Source organism: Barbus barbus, assembly GCF_936440315.1.
Source record: "Barbus barbus genome assembly, chromosome: 43".
Classification (NCBI taxonomy): Eukaryota; Metazoa; Chordata; class Actinopteri; order Cypriniformes; family Cyprinidae; genus Barbus; species Barbus barbus.
The window spans coordinates 13,265,610-13,281,498 of NC_136721.1; the positions used below are offsets into that span (position 1 = coordinate 13,265,610).

Below are 15,889 nucleotides of genomic sequence, written 5' to 3' on the forward strand. Positions count from 1 at the left end.
TGATTTCTGTGTGACAGGTAATTAGTATATAAAGCGCTTTATTTTAGGGACTGGATTGTGCCGCATTTTTCATTTTAAATTGGTGTTAATTGGGAAAATTGCCAATGGTCGATTTGAGGCCTGATTAATAGGCTCTTGGTCTAATAGAACGTTTAGCAGAGCTTATAGCAAGTCAGGCCAAGATGCACCAACATAGGCTGCATTATGTTTTTTTCAGCGCTTGTGACATTTCAGTGGGTACATTAACTACAAATGATACAATCAAATGATTTAAACCTATGAGGGAAATTATGGATGTGTTTTGGTTTAGTAAGAGTTGCTTTCAGATGGATGTAGGGATAGAGGGTAACATTTTATTTTGCAGTGTCCTTGTTACATATTACATGTACTACTTACAATAGAAACAACAGTAAATTATGCATAAATTATATGCAACTAACCTTAAACCAAACCCTAATGCTAACCCTAACTCTGAAGTAAGTGCATGCTGAAAATAAACATTGCTGAGTACATAATTGTGTAATTACACTGCACCTTTGGATAGATGGGTGCCATCAGAATGAGAATCCAAACAGCTGATAAAAATGTCATTATAATAAATAAGCAAACCACATGACTCCAGTCCATCAAATAATGTCTTATGAGGTGAAAAAGCTGTGTGTTTGTGTGTCAACTTCCAAACAGTGCTTCCATTGATAAAATACAAGTCTTTTATCCATAGTATTGCTTTCTCCAGGGGAAAAAAAGTCTCATCTGTATCAGGAGAGAATTATGCACGGCTCAAGCAAGTCAAAACTGTCCAAAACACACATATGCATATGTGTATATACGGTATGTGTGTATTTATTAAATTCAATTCTGAATGGCACAAAACACTACACTGAGATACATACCCTTCTTAATCCTTGAAGTTATTTATGTTCTCACTGTCACAAAAACAAAGCTGTGTTTGCTCAGTGCCATTTGGCACAGCTGAAGCGTTTTAACATTAAACATTTATGATCATATAGGAACTTAGAGCTCATGCCACAATAGTTTAGTGCATTATTACATGTGTAATTTTGCAATTCAGAGTAATTAGATGAGCCAGAATATAATGCCTTACCCCCATCTGCTCAACAGCCTGATAACTTCAACTCATGAAGTTATCTTAACTCATTTGTCTAAGAGTTGGAACTGAGGTATACATATGTTTTCGAGAGCACTAAAATCTGTTACTAGCAACTTTCTGAACAACAATGATGGTAACAAGGATTTTCATTTTTGTGAATAAATTAGTTCCTTTTATTGATATATGAATGAGAATAAGAAGGCCTGCAATGGAAGGCATGTTTAGAAAATATTCATTTGTTGAGAGACAGGATAGAAGGTTAAACTTTGATTTGATTGTACTTTGATTGATTGTCTATTCAGCTGGTGGAGCGACTGCACTTAAGTCTCAAGGCCTTGTTAGCTTTGAGAGACAAGCAGAGATTGTGAGAAACAAAAGTAGGGTCATCATTCATTACCAGCCTCTCAGTAGCTCTCATCCTGAAACATCCCCTGCAGGCTGTTTGAAGAAACACCATGCGCCTTGTTTATTGAAAAAGGGACAAGTTTGAAACCACAAACAGAGGGGAACAAATAGGATTTCAGCGAAGCGTAGAGATTAATCTTTACATCTGTGTTAGAGCACCAAATAAATTGAGCAATGACTTTACGGTGGGGAACACAAGGAAGTGCATCTGTCAGTCAGCATACCTTAGTACAGTGGAATCAGTTTCAGGATTAAATGTGCTATTAAGGGTTATCGTAAATACCCAGATGGCTTCATTGCCTGTCTTTACGCTGTCTATTAGCTATAAATAAATGTGGTATACATAGTTCATGGCCTCCCCTAGTGAATGTGCTGAATAAAATTTTCCTTGGGTAGTGGTTTGTGAAATGTCACACAATAAGGAATAAGACATGTTTAAGAGGTTTTACGAGGTAAACATATGTTTTTGTCCCTTATTTCAGTATCACAGTTTAAAATAAGTTGAGCTATTGATCTTTGATCTTTCCATACCTCATCCATCTTTATACAACCCCAATTCCAGAGAAGTTGGGACGCTTTGTAAAATGCAATAAAATCAAGAATCTGTTCATTCTCTTTGACAAAAGTACAAAAAAAAAAAAGATTTACAAAGTTTTCACTGACCAACGTAAATATATTTTGTAAATATGAAGAAATTTTTATTTTTATGGCTGCAACACACTACAAAAAAGTTGGGACAGAGGCATGTTTAACACTGTCTCACATCAGCGGTCCTTTTAATTGCAATGTTTAATTGTTTAGGAATTGAGGATACTCATTTTTAAAAGTTCGGCAAGCTAAATTTTTGTCCAATCTCACTTGATACACGACTTCAGATGCTCAGCAGTCTGTGATTGTTGTTGTTTGATTCTCCTTTTCATGAAGAGCCATACCTTTTTAATAGGAGACAGATCTGCTGCCTAGTCTAGCACATTCACTCTGTCTACAAAACCACGCTGTTGTAGCACATGCAGAACGAGAGCTTGCATTGTCTTGATATAATAACCATGGACTTCCCATGAAAGACATCATCTTGATGACAGTATATAAGCCCAGTATATGCCTCCATGTCAATGCTACCTTCGCACATATGGTAGTCACCCATGCCGTTTGCTCTGCTCCACCCCCATACCATGACAGACATTTGCTTTTGCCTCTGTCACTGATTAAAGTCTGAATGGTCCTTTTGCTCTGAGGACTGAGAACTCGCCATACATTTTTTGCAGAAACAAGTTGAAATGTGGACTCATCTGAGTACAGCACACATTTTCACTGTCTGTGTCTATTTTTGACTATCTGAGATGAGCTCTGGCCCAGAGAACCCGGCAACATCGCTGCATAGAATTGATGTATAGCTTTCTCCTAGAGAAATGGACATTCAAGTTGCATTTCTTGATGCAGCAGCAGACTGTGGGAAATGGCAGTGTTTTGTATTAATCATCTTGTTTGCTCCTTTGTTTCCGTTTTCTTTATAAGCATTCAGTTTGGTGATTATGTTTGTCCAGTCTTAAAGTAATGTAATACCATTGGTAACCTTTGTTGGAAACGATTGTCTCTGCTCTTCATCATTAAAGCTTCAGTTCGTCGAATTCCCGAGTCCTGTGTTCCCTTAGAGAGACGTTTCGTTACAACACCATCCATCGATAAAGTTTACAATTTATATAAATATTGAGGCTGAATTTATTTGATCAAAAGCAAATGTGGTTAATTCTTGTAATGGCAAAACTGAATTTTCAGCAATCATTACTTCAGTCTCCAGTGTCACATGATCCTTCAGAAATGATTCTAATATGCTGATTTGGTGCTCAAAAAATATTTCACATTATTATCAATGTCAGAAACAGCTTATGCTTAATATTTTATGGAAATCGTAAATGCTTAAAGGCTCATCCCATAGACCCATAGCTGGGTGAAGTTCTGAAAATGATAATTTCCTGTCATTTATTCATACAGAGGAGCTGTACATCACACTGAAATAAACAACATGTTTATTTTCTTAAAACTGCCCTTAATAAGACATTCTGAAGTTTAAAAGCAAAAACAAACATTTCCACTGAAGAGCTGTGACCCCATGCTGCCATTTTCCTCCACATCACTCCCTGTGATGAAAGGCTAATTCTGCATTTTTCTCTTTTCTCCAGCATTCAGAGGGGCAATTTAAGTACTCTATCCTTAAAAGGCTCATGTCAATCCGCCATAGCAGTGTGTGGAAGAATTTTCAATGCTTTCACCTTACCGGGTGGAATTCTGATTGAAAACCGAGATGGAGGAGCCCTCTCCTCTCTAACCTCTGATAGTTCAAGGAATGCAGTTTCACACTCAGCAACAAATGACTGAGATAAGTCTGAAGCAATGCTCTCCTCATGCAACTCCTGTCTTGTCTGTAGGGAATTATTGTTATTGACCTTTTCATGGGACAAAACCAGGACATTGGCAAATCGCAAGCCATCTATCTTCCCTTTTAACTCCACAGAGGATCTGAAGACCTCAGTAAATACACTGTTGAGTCTTTAGTTTCTCACATAATCTAAAAATAAAACAAAGTAGACAAAAACTAAGTAAACAGTAAAAATAAATGAACATTAAATATTAAAAATAAATGAATAAAATAGATTTAATAAAATATATTTCATATTCTTTTAGGATAGCCTATTTTATTAATTGTTTAAATAATTTACTGTTAATTTCCTTAGCATTCTTCTGCCAGGAACTATTTGGTAATTTAGGATTCATATTTTGGAATTCAATTAGTTTGTGTTCCACAAAAGTATGAAAGAAAGTCATGGGTGTGTAACAACATCAGATAATGATAGCAGAATTGTCAGAACTATCCCTCTACGTTTGGATCCGTTTTGCATTTGATAGTTAAGCACCTGCTATTTAGCAACAGTTTTCTTGTGATAATTTTGTAAAAATCTTCCATGCATTATTTTGTTGCCTACCATAGCCTATTTTTATGCCACCAAGAAAAAACACATTACTCCCATGAAAAAATGCAGTACGGTTAATTAAATAAATTTGAATAGAGCAATTCTCTCTTGAATTCTATTTGTTTGTCTCTGTATTTGCCCTTGCATTTGCAGCACGTGCAGTAGGTGAAAAGACTGATTACTGCGACGCCGCTCACATATAATGAGCCTGGTGAGGGGAAACAAATCCCGCCATTGAGTTTACAAGAATTCCTAATCCGAATAATCCCGGTAGTCCATGACGAGATTTCCCGAGCGCACCATCTGCTGTTTGTGATTTGCAGCGGCACCAGACTGAATAAAGTGCGTGCACTAGTTTACGCCCGTGTCCAGCGCGCTCCATATACGATAGCTCTGGCGGATGAATTCATGTTGTGCGTGCTGCGGCTGTTGTCACTCATTCGCTGTGCTGCTCGGAGCGCATTCTGTGTCAACGGCTGAGGACCAATTCATGATATCACAGCAACCTGAAACAGGGACAAAGCATCGTAGTCATTTAGATAAAAACTGAACCAACTCTCTCTACCTATTCTACACGGAGCATACCTTTGGAAGCGATTGCAATGCTTCAGATAAGGGATCTCATTTGGACATTTCTTCTCTTTGGTTATGCAGGTAAAATGCACTTGTATCAGTAGCACTGTGTTAGACTGTATCCTTTCGCATCCTTGTTTGTCGTGGCGCGTTGACTCCAAAGCACAGAAGCAGTTATAGCGAGCTTGAGGATGGGGATGCGAGGTAGTTTGAGCGGTTCATTCAGTGATACAGCTTCGCAAACTGCCTCGCTTTATATCTAGCCGTCCGTTTCATTTAAACAAACTCTTTGGTGGGATATGAAGTCTAGCATCTCTGTGTAAAAACAAACCGCACTTCTAGTAGTGATACTTGACATTTTAAGAGCGCGAAATTGCGTTGTTTATGGTTGTGTGGACATTAGCTACTGCGCACTGGCTCCTTTGAGATTTGTGTTGGGGGACAGGAAAAACAACCACCTGGTTGCCGTCACAATAGCCAGCCAAAGTTTATTGTGTGGTGTTTTTAATGTGTGTGTTTTCATCCGTGTGTTGTTCATATTCGGGATGGTCACGGTGGTGCTGGCGCAGCTCTGGCGCTCTGCTCGTGTTGAGCTACTGGAACATCTCTGCATTACCCTTGAATTAGTTTACCCTTGTGATTGTTTGAGTAATAGTTCAACGAGAAATTAAAAAATTATATCATTTATTCACCCTGATGTCGTTTCAAACCTCTCTGTGACTTTCTTTCTTCAAGATGTTGTCAGAGTGACAGACTCAGTCACCATTCACTCTCATTGTATGGAACGAGATGCAATTGAAATGAACGGTGACTAAGGCTGTCCGTCTCTAACCTTTTGCCTGTGCCTTTGTATCCCACTGAAGAAATAAAGTATGTCAAACGGGTTTAGAACAGCGTTAGTGTGAGTAAATGCCTGCAACATTCTTTTAAAGACTAAAGTTACACTTCTCATGCATTTATAATACATATCCAGGCTGTTTACAAGCAGACCAGGCAGCCAATTAGAAAACTAAGCGAAAGTGTGATTTATGAGTGCAGTGCGTAAATAAGAATGATAAATGGAACTGTTCCAAAAATGTTTCATGTGATTATTTGGGAAATGATTCGAATGCATGGATGATCATCTCCAGCCAATCAGAGAGTAAGGCTTGGGCGGGAATGAATTATATTCTGTCACCCCCCCTCCCCCCACATCTCTTTCTCATGGCAAAACAGAAGCTTATATTGCCAAAGCATTAACATTATACTTGTGCACATATGCATAGCATTAAAGATATCTAGGATAAAAAAGAAATGAATAATAATGCAAGTAGACATTAATCTTATCAAATTTACCCAGATGTTAATGGATTTTTAATGAGATCAACATAGATCAACATCAACAAATTTACAAAATATCTTCATGGAACATGATTTTTACTTAATATCCTAATGATTTTTGGCATGAAAGACTTATGACTGGTTTTGTGGTCCAGGGTCACAAATGTATTGTATTATGGATATTGGACTCAGATTGCATATTATATTTACACATAAGTGCTTTGTGAAATGGAGTGGTGTTGTACAGTGATAGCCGTTAGTGGTTATGATTTGTATGCATGATGCAGAGGGATGATGTTATTTTCCAGTCGGTGGTCCTGTCCCACTGGTTGCCCTTTTGTCATGGCAGGACTTCACAAACCTCGCAGCTGGTTTGAGCAGGTTTGAGGTTCCTCCTAGCAGGTGTGGGAGTTTGTCCTGGTGTGTTTGGCAGGTTATAGAAGGTGTCCTTAATTTGTGTGTAATTAGGGCAGGATGGTAAAAAGTGCAGTCCGTACATGCGTCCTATTTAAAAAGTGATGGAGTTTGTGAGTTCATGTCTAGTGTGTTTGCTTTTATATAGTACAATTATTATTAGATGAAATCTTTGGAAGTTTATCTTATGTTCATCCAATCAAAGTATTCAGGACTTATGTATGACCTTATATAGATAGGAAAAATATAATTGTTAATTATAAGGAGTAAGGAAGATGTGCTTATGTATAATGCCTAGCTGTCTAATATCTAGGGGTGGTTTCAGTTTCTCACCCGACCATCAGCACTGCGTATGTGTGAAAAAAAGAGGAAGTACATCTAGAGATAAAAGGACAGAGAGTGAAGACTTGAAATAATATGAACCGTTTTAAAGTATGTGGTGGTTTAAACAATGCTTTTGTTTTGAGGTGTAACGGTACAGAACACCTGCATCTGTCATTCTTTTTTTTGCTCCCTCCTTATCTCTATACATCATTAAAGTGACTGTTATAGTGTAGAGGCACACACTGCTGCACGGTGCTGACATGTTGATGTTGACAGAGAGCTGTTTGCATGTGCTGAATACAGATTAAATACCCATATCCCCACATCACGAATAACTGCTTTTCTTCAGGATGTGCTTCAGTGTATTAAAAGTACAAAGAGCCAAATAGGGAGTCTTATACATCAGCCTCTGAAGAAGTTTAAAGAGATATAAAATAAGTTTAGGGGGCTTTAAAAACTGTACGTGTCCCTGACCTCAAGAGAAGGGCAAAGTAGTAGATTAGCTAACACTTGAAGGAAAATAATGAAACAATTGCAAGATGGTGAACATCTGGAACTCCTCTCTCTGTGGCAAGTTCAAAGCTAGTATGAAAGTACTGGAAGAGAGTGAAATTACTTGAATCTCCATCTTTTGGCTGAGTAACAGTAACCATGTGGTAAAAAAAAAAATATATATAATTTGGTGATTTTCACTGTAACAAATCAAAAGTTTAGAAAGCTTAAAAGTTTAAGGCAACCAGCTTCAGCAGATTTTTGAGTTTTCTCAACTTGTTGTTTTCAGTTTATGCAACAAATATTTGAGAAAATCCATAAATCTCCTACAAAAACAAGTTGAGAAAACTCAAAAATCTCAACTTTAGATTTTTTTATAGTGTGTGCAGGCATTCATTCATATTTCAGGTGCAGCTTTCTGTTTTAACTAGGGCCGGGACTCGATTAAAAAAATTAATCTAATTAATTAGAGGCTTTGTAATTAATTAATCGAAATTAATCGCATTTTAATCGCATATAAATATTTGACCTGAGAACAGTGAGAAGTAAGTTTTTTTATATGGATTTTTAAATTTCCCATCCACAGGGCCAACCAAAGCGGTCTCATCAGCTTCTTTGTCCATGTTCACTGTGGTTTGTTTTTGTCTGTTTCTCAATATGCGTTCTTCAGCGATCTTGCGTCCTTGTGTTCTCGTTAACCGCCGAAGTTCAGTTCCAATTCTCAAGAACGCAAGTACAGAGGATGCATGAAAGTGCCCGGATATGTTCTTGAAACTGAGGATGCATCGAGTGTAGACTTGAGAGAATCGAGCCGTTAGAAATCCCAGAAAACGCTGTGGGTGGTCGGTGTACGGAAGCCTGTAAGCTTTAAAGTCGCTCTCACAAATACTTAACGGCTCTTCAAGTTGAAAGTAAACATTTATCGTTTTGTTTTGGTTAATTTTAATAAAGTTATAAGACCCGGAGAAAGTCTGCATTTTTATTGGCATATTAAAATGAATCTTAACAGTAAAACATATAACGCTGTAAAATAAAACAATACAATTATATGAAAGTAATATCTATAATAGTATGAAATGTTTTAATAAGTTATGATATGACATTTTGTAATATTTATTGTTCATTGGCCATTTCTTATGCTGAGACTATGCGGTCAGTTACATCTCAATTCTCATAAGTGTGCGTTCTGTGTTCTCGCGTCCTTCCGAGTTCGTTCTTCCAAGGAAGCTTGCCAAGACTAGGGCTGGGTATCGTTCAAAAAATTTCGATATCGATACCGATACCTTGAGTTCGATACCGGTTCCTGAACGATACTTTTTTCGATACCAGTTTTATAAAATCAGTTTTAATAAGATTACATTATCTGAAAAAACTATTTTTTTTAGCTTGTTGATATTTATACAGACTCAAAGCCTCATCTCCTGAGCCACTGCACAAAGGAACAAAATATATACAACACAATAAATAAATAATTTTAATAAAGTTCAAATAGTTTTCAGTTTACACATCTGTTAGGCTACGTTTACATTAGTGCGTGTTCATTTTAAAACACAAAGCTCAGACAGAATCATCATTTCTAGGTTGTTAAAGACTTCAAGAAATGTAAAACCTTCATCCACTTTCATAAGTGGGTGTTTTATTTTCTTTCACCATATGTTTTATTGTTATTAAATTCTGGTGTAGTATGTCTAATTATTTGAATGCATAAAAACAACTTAGTTTATTTAAATTTATTCTTAAAATAGCCTAATGAAATGTTTTATTTTTCCTCAGAAATTCTGTGTTCTGTATCTGGTTTTCAAATGAAGACATAAAACATTCATTTAATTTATCTTTAAATTATTGAAAATCAAAGTTTATTTATTTTGGCAAACAAAGGGAGGTTACTATTAAAATTAAAACATGGAATAACTGTTGTGTGATCATTACTAAAAAAAAAAAAGTTTTAATTTTAATAGTAGCCTAGTAGTAGCAGTATGTACTGTCTGCTGAACAATATTAATACCGTTAATATTAAAACCGAACTTTTATTTTGACGGGTTGCCTGGAATACCTTTACAGTTCTGTGTGTATATGAGATGAGTTAGTTTTACTCGAATCAAACGGTAAAATGCTCATGAAGTGACTTTCAGAGCAGGTCTGGAGATGTTGTTCATGTCCTCATTTAGTGAGGCGGCAGACGCTGAAATGACCGCGAGCGTCACGCACGCTTCAGTCTGTGTATAATAAACAAACCGCGCGATTTAAAGAGCTGACTGCTCCGTGCGCTTTCGAAACGCTCTCGCGGAGGTCAAACACTGATCAATCTGCACGTCGCCGTTTCTAGTCAAACACAGCTAGTGATGCAGGCTCATTGGCTCACTGATGTGATGAGATTAACCCCTTAGGTATCGAAATTTGGTACCGAACGACAAGACGTTTTTCGATACTCGGTGGTATCGAGGCAATTCGGTCGGTGCCTAAAAAGTATCGAACTCGATACCCAGCCCTAGCCAAGACCGGTCTCCACGAACGCAAGTCCGTTCTGACGCTAGTTGGTGCTCCAGTATAATCGGTCCGTCGAAACTCATCCAGTGAGAAACGTTCCGCGGTGCAAAAATAAGTGCGATTAAAATGCGTTAAAAAAAATTAACGCGTTATTTTTGTGTAATTAATTAATCTAAATTAACGCGTTAAAGTCCCGGCCCTAGTTTTAACATTATTACTGTTTTTGCTAGTTTTTAAAGATAACGTCATGAAGTTCAATGCTCAGTTTTTTAAAATTATTTATTATATACATATACACTCACCTAAAGGATTATTAGGAACACCATTCTAATACTGTGTTTGACCCCCTTTCGCCTTCAGAACTGCCTTAATTCTACGTGGCATTGATTCAACAAGGTGCTGAAAGCATTCTTTAGAAATGTTGGCCCATATTGATAGGATAGCATCTTGCAGTTGATGGAGATTTGTGGGATGCACATCCAGGGCACGAAGCTCCCGTTCCACCACATCCCAAAGATGCTCTATTGGGTTGAGATCTGGTGACTGTGGGGGCCATTTTAGTACAGTGAACTCATTGTCATGTTCAAGAAACCAATTTGAAATGATTCGAGCTTTGTGACATGGTGCATTATCCTGCTGGAAGTAGCCATCAGAGGATGGGTACATGCTGGTCATAAAGGGATGGACGTGGTCAGAAACAATGCTCAGGTAGGCCGTGGCATTTAAACGATGCCCAATTGGCACTAAGGGGCCTAAAGTGTGCCAAGAAAACATCCCCCACACCATTACACCACCACCACCAGCCAGCACAGTGGTAACAAGGCATGATGGATCCATGTTCTCATTCTGTTTACGCCAAATTCTGACTCTACCATCTAAATGTCTCAACAGAAATCGAGACTCATCAGACCAGGCAACATTTTTCCAGTCTTCAACCGTCCAATTTTGGTGAGCTCATGCAAATTGTAGCCTCTTTTTCCTATTTGTAGTGGAGATGAGTGGTACCCGGTGGGGTCTTCTGCTGTTGTAGCCCATCCGCCTCAAGGTTGTGCGTGTTGTGGCTTCACAAATGCTTTGCTGCATACCTCGGTTGTAACGAGTGATTATTTCAGTCAAAGTTGCTCTTCTATCAGCTTGAATCAGTCGACCCATTCTCCTCTGACCTCTAGCATCAACAAGGCATTTTCGCCCACAGGACTGCCACATACTGCATGTTTTTCCCTTTTCACACCATTCTTTGTAAACCCTAGAAATGGTTGTGCGTGAAAATCCCAGTAACTGAGCAGATTGTGAAATACTCAGACCGGTCCGTCTGGCACCAACAACCATGCCACGCTCAAAATTGCTTAAATCACCTTTCTTTCCCATTCTGACATTCAGTTTGGAGTTCAGGAGATTGTCTTGACCAGGACCACACCCCTAAATGCATTGAAGCAACTGCCATGTGATTGGTTGATTAGATAATTGCATTAATGAGAAATTGAACAGGTGTTCCTAATAATCCTTTAGGTGAGTGTATATATATAATTTTTTATTTTGGTTCGCAGACAGAGCGTAATTAAATCAACTGATTTTAACTCAAGGATGAGTCTTCTTTATGGCACATAAATGAATGACAGGCTCTCTACAGTTTTTCTTTAAATTTCTCAGAGAATGTATGCCTGCTGAATAAAAATGAATTTATCACTTTTCTTAAAAGTCTCATTAAATTTGACCAGATATTTTATCTCTACTGGTAAAGAGTCCACCTCTAAACCTCTCCTCCTACAGAGTCCTTCTGTATGGTCATTAAAGAGTGAATTTCATAACGGTATTGCTTTACTAAGACCGATGCCAATGAAAACATAAGCGTCAGATCAGAGCTGAAAGGAATTGTGATCTGGTAGAGAGATTTGCCCCCATGCTGTAATATCGCTGGATGTTTCACCAGATAAAAACATTTTAATGCTTTCATGCTGTACTGTTCACACTGTGACTCCTTCTTGTAAAAATGTATTCATTTTATTTTCCGCAAGCTGACTGAAATCCAATCGTCCCAAATGTTCTCCAGTTGTTTTCCATTTTGTGCTGTTTGATAAAGATGGGCCGTCTATGCATATTAATCACTCTCTGAAAGGGAACTCAGACTGATTTGCATTGTGTAAGCTCCGAAGGCATCCTGTAGAGTGTTGGAGGCAAAAAAGAGGAGGGAAATGGGTTTGGTTTTGTCATGCTGAAAAGCGACCCCCTGATCCCTGCAACCCATCTCTGAAAAGATTTCTCCTAATTCAAGTAGAAGGGCCTTCTAAAGTCGCAGGCTGAGAGGCAAGTGTAAACATTGTCTTACACCCCCCCCCCCCCCCCCCCCCCCCCCACACACACACACATTTAAACCAGAAACACAACTTTCTGCTTCTCTTCTCTTTGCTTTGCTTGCTCTTGGAAAATTCAAATGTGTAATTTCTGCACCACTAATGGCACAAAACAGAACTGTAAATATAATGACTAATTTCAGACAACTTTGCTTATCTGCTATTGCTCAGATAAATACATGCCCCAAATTCATGCCACTGGTTGAGTCAAGTACATGCACAGTTATAATCAATGTCTTTGCATTGTTGAGACTTGATGCAATTTTGAATGTAAATCTTTTGAAGTATTAAATGCAGAACTAAAGTGCCCAGAATTGAATGCATGAGCAAAGATGACAGATTTCAATTCACATACTTCCAAGGGAGTCTGCACTAGCCGAGAAACTGCCATTGAGATGAATGGGAACACTAATGCATGGCTTTCACCAAGTATTATAGACCTCCTCTGGCTCAAACAAACAGATTGCAGTTCCCTTTGGTGTCTCCAGGGGCACAGAAACTACACCCTTCACCTTGAAGGTGCAGCTTGAAAGTCTCTTAATCCCATTGAATGACTCATCTATTATGTTGTAATGCGTAGCAATGATTGTGACATCATCCAATAGTTACTGGATATAGACTAATGCGTTTGAATGTATCACTGTTGGTTCCTCTGCATCATGCATTATTTTTGATATTTGTAATAATGCATTTCGCTGAACTTTAAACATGTTCATCTAGCTGTTCTGTAGGCTTTTGCTATGGTAATAACATTCAGATGCTGCAGTCCAGAGACATTCGTCTCCAAGATTCAACTTTATTGTACCCCACTTCAAGGAATTTGGAGTAGATTTCCGGGTAAAACCACCAAAAACAAAGTCTGCGCATACTTTGAGTTCCTTACCACACAGTGTTCAAACAAGAGCAGCCCAAAGCACTTTCATAAGGTTACTGTTTCCCTCCACTTGCGGCAAGCAGAATAATTATAGGACTATTTTCACAGCTTTATCCATTCAGAGTCAACCATTTTAGTGAATGTCACGATGAAATGAGATAAAAGTGTTGTGCTAATTTTGTCATGCCAAATGACTGCCAAAAGCAGAGTTTCAAAAGGTAATATGTGATGGCAACCTATCTTAATCGGTTTGATTTAAGCAGTTAGCAGCTCAAAATATTACCTGATTGTGGCATAATAGCTTGCACGTGATCATATTACATTTTTGCAGCTTCTTTGCTTTGCTAGAACTGCTGTCATGTGTTAGCTTATAGTTCTTGTGTAAAAATGATGCAGAAGTAAGCAAACACGCTGCTACTGTGTTGTGGTGAGATCTAATACTGTATAGCATACTGTATGGCATAATGAAAAGCACCTGCATATTGAAATGAGAGCAAAACCTTGACTTTAAATTGAATTGAACTGTGTTTTAGGTTATGTCACTTTTCAGTTCTCTATACAGTACCGTCAAAAGTTTGGGTCAGTAAGATTCTCTTTTTTGAAAGAAATGAATGCTTTTATTCAGCAAGGACACATTCAATTGCTGAAAAGTTACAGTAAAGACATCTTGAAAGAGTCATGAAAATAATCCTGAAAAAATCAGTTTCCACAAAAATAGGAAGCAGCACAAATGTTTAACTAATTAATTTTTTTATAATAATAAGAAATGTTTCTGAATGATTATATGACACTGAACACTGGATAAATGGCTGTTGAAAATTCAGCTTTTCCATCACAGGAAAAAAAAAATACATTTTAAAAAATATTCAAATGGAGCTATAAATTCTAATAATTTTTCACATTATTTTTTAAAACTGTATTTTTAATAGATTTCCGTAAACAACACTTTAAAAAATCCTACTTTTTCTTAATTAAAAAAAATCAACCGCTGGATGCTACAACTTGTAAGAATTCAAGTTCATTTCTAGAGAGCTGTAGGATTTTATGTTTGGGAACTACAACTAAATGTTCTTTTCCAGTTTGACTGGAAAAGACTATGCCTCAAAGATGTCTCTAAATCACAAAATTTAACCAATGTTGATGATGAAATTCTTGCCCGTGGAAGACCCAGACCTTTTAGTTGGAGCCTGTGAGTTCATGTTCAAAAAGAACATTCTGGAATCCCTGCAAGCACTGGCCTAAATTTGAAGAATAATAACCAGAGAAAAGACAAAAGAGTGAGTACAGGGGGGTTGGAGGGCCAAAGTACAAGAGCAAATACAAAGACAGTAGTTTTGAATTAGAAGCATGGCTTGAAGTCCAAAAAAAGCAGTGTGATATGAATATTTTTAGCACATTTCTGTCTTAATTTTCATTGGAGATCTAAAAATATTTTTCAGCACTCTATCTCTCTGTGTTTACTGTCTGGACAAGACTGCTTGTATGTCTCCCACTGCTTATCTAACGCAGTATTACATCTGATTCTGCCACAGGCGTGCTGATGTAATCAGATCAGACAAACTTGATTCTAATTTAAACTGCAGAGATTTCACAGCCTTCAGGCGTGTGTTTTACTCACAGACAACCATTCATAGCAAATGTGTATGCCATCGTAGTATTGCTGCGACCACTCATTACTGACAGCTCTAAAGAACACATCTACATTTTTTCTCTCATAGCCATCAACACATAAAAAATGATGGCATAACTTATGAATCCACATGGAAAGGAGCATTCTAGTCTCCTTGGCATTTTGCAATGAAGTATCCTATTTCAAGCACACGTATTTACCACCAAGATGCTTTTTTGAGAGTTGTGGTCAGTTTATTGGCAATTCGTTGCATTGTTGCCCGTTGCCAGTTTTCTTGAGAGGGGACAAATCTGCATTTTTCACTTTTTAATTTCCATGCCTGTATCAGTGAATCTGTTTCCAGGTAGCAAATGTAGTAGTACACGCCCTTGACATTTGATTTGCTACTTGTATGAAATCGTAGAAAGAGACTCGGGGCATTCAGAGTGGTTCCAGTGTGTGCTAATTCATTTCCCGCCAACAGTTTCCCAGCACAAAGCCATATGGCTGTTGACATAATCAATTGCTCCCATAGTAGGCAATTCAACTGAATATGGAGAGTCTGATGTCGCCACTGTGATTGCCTCCTCACCTTTGATTGCTTTTCCTGTGCTTTTGTCGTTCTCGTCATTCGTCTTTCCTTTCGCTTGAATCACAGCCAGAACAAAGTGTTTGTGAAACCACTGTTGTGGAATCTGCTTCAAAACTGTAGCTGGCCAAGCTATGAGCTACACATATTTAAAATATTCAACTACAGTCAAGCCACCCTTTAAAAAAAGTTAGCTATGTTACTAACAAAATTGAATGTAGCTACATAACAGTTTTTTGCTCAAGGACTCAAATTAATCTGCAGTTCATTTAATAAACCATCTTTTGTCTGAACGGATCAATGAATCACAATGAATCAGACCTCCAAACATGGCATGAGTAATAGAGGACTGTTAAGAAGAGCATGTTTGT

The 15,889-nt window shown here is 37.8% G+C and overlaps 1 protein-coding gene across 2 annotated transcripts in view; it reads left to right on the plus strand.

Annotated features, from left to right (window-relative positions):
* The first annotated feature begins 4,942 nt into the window (after window positions 1–4,942).
* Window positions 4,943–15,889, plus strand: part of ncam1a (neural cell adhesion molecule 1a) — a 222,069-nt gene continuing 211,122 nt past the window's right edge. For both annotated transcript variants that reach the window (XM_079405265.1, XM_079405266.1), the window contains exon 1: window positions 4,943–5,139. In XM_079405265.1, the coding sequence (XP_079261391.1) occupies window positions 5,088–5,139 (52 nt within the window). In that variant the 5' untranslated portion in view covers window positions 4,943–5,087. The remainder of the gene's footprint in view (window positions 5,140–15,889) is intronic.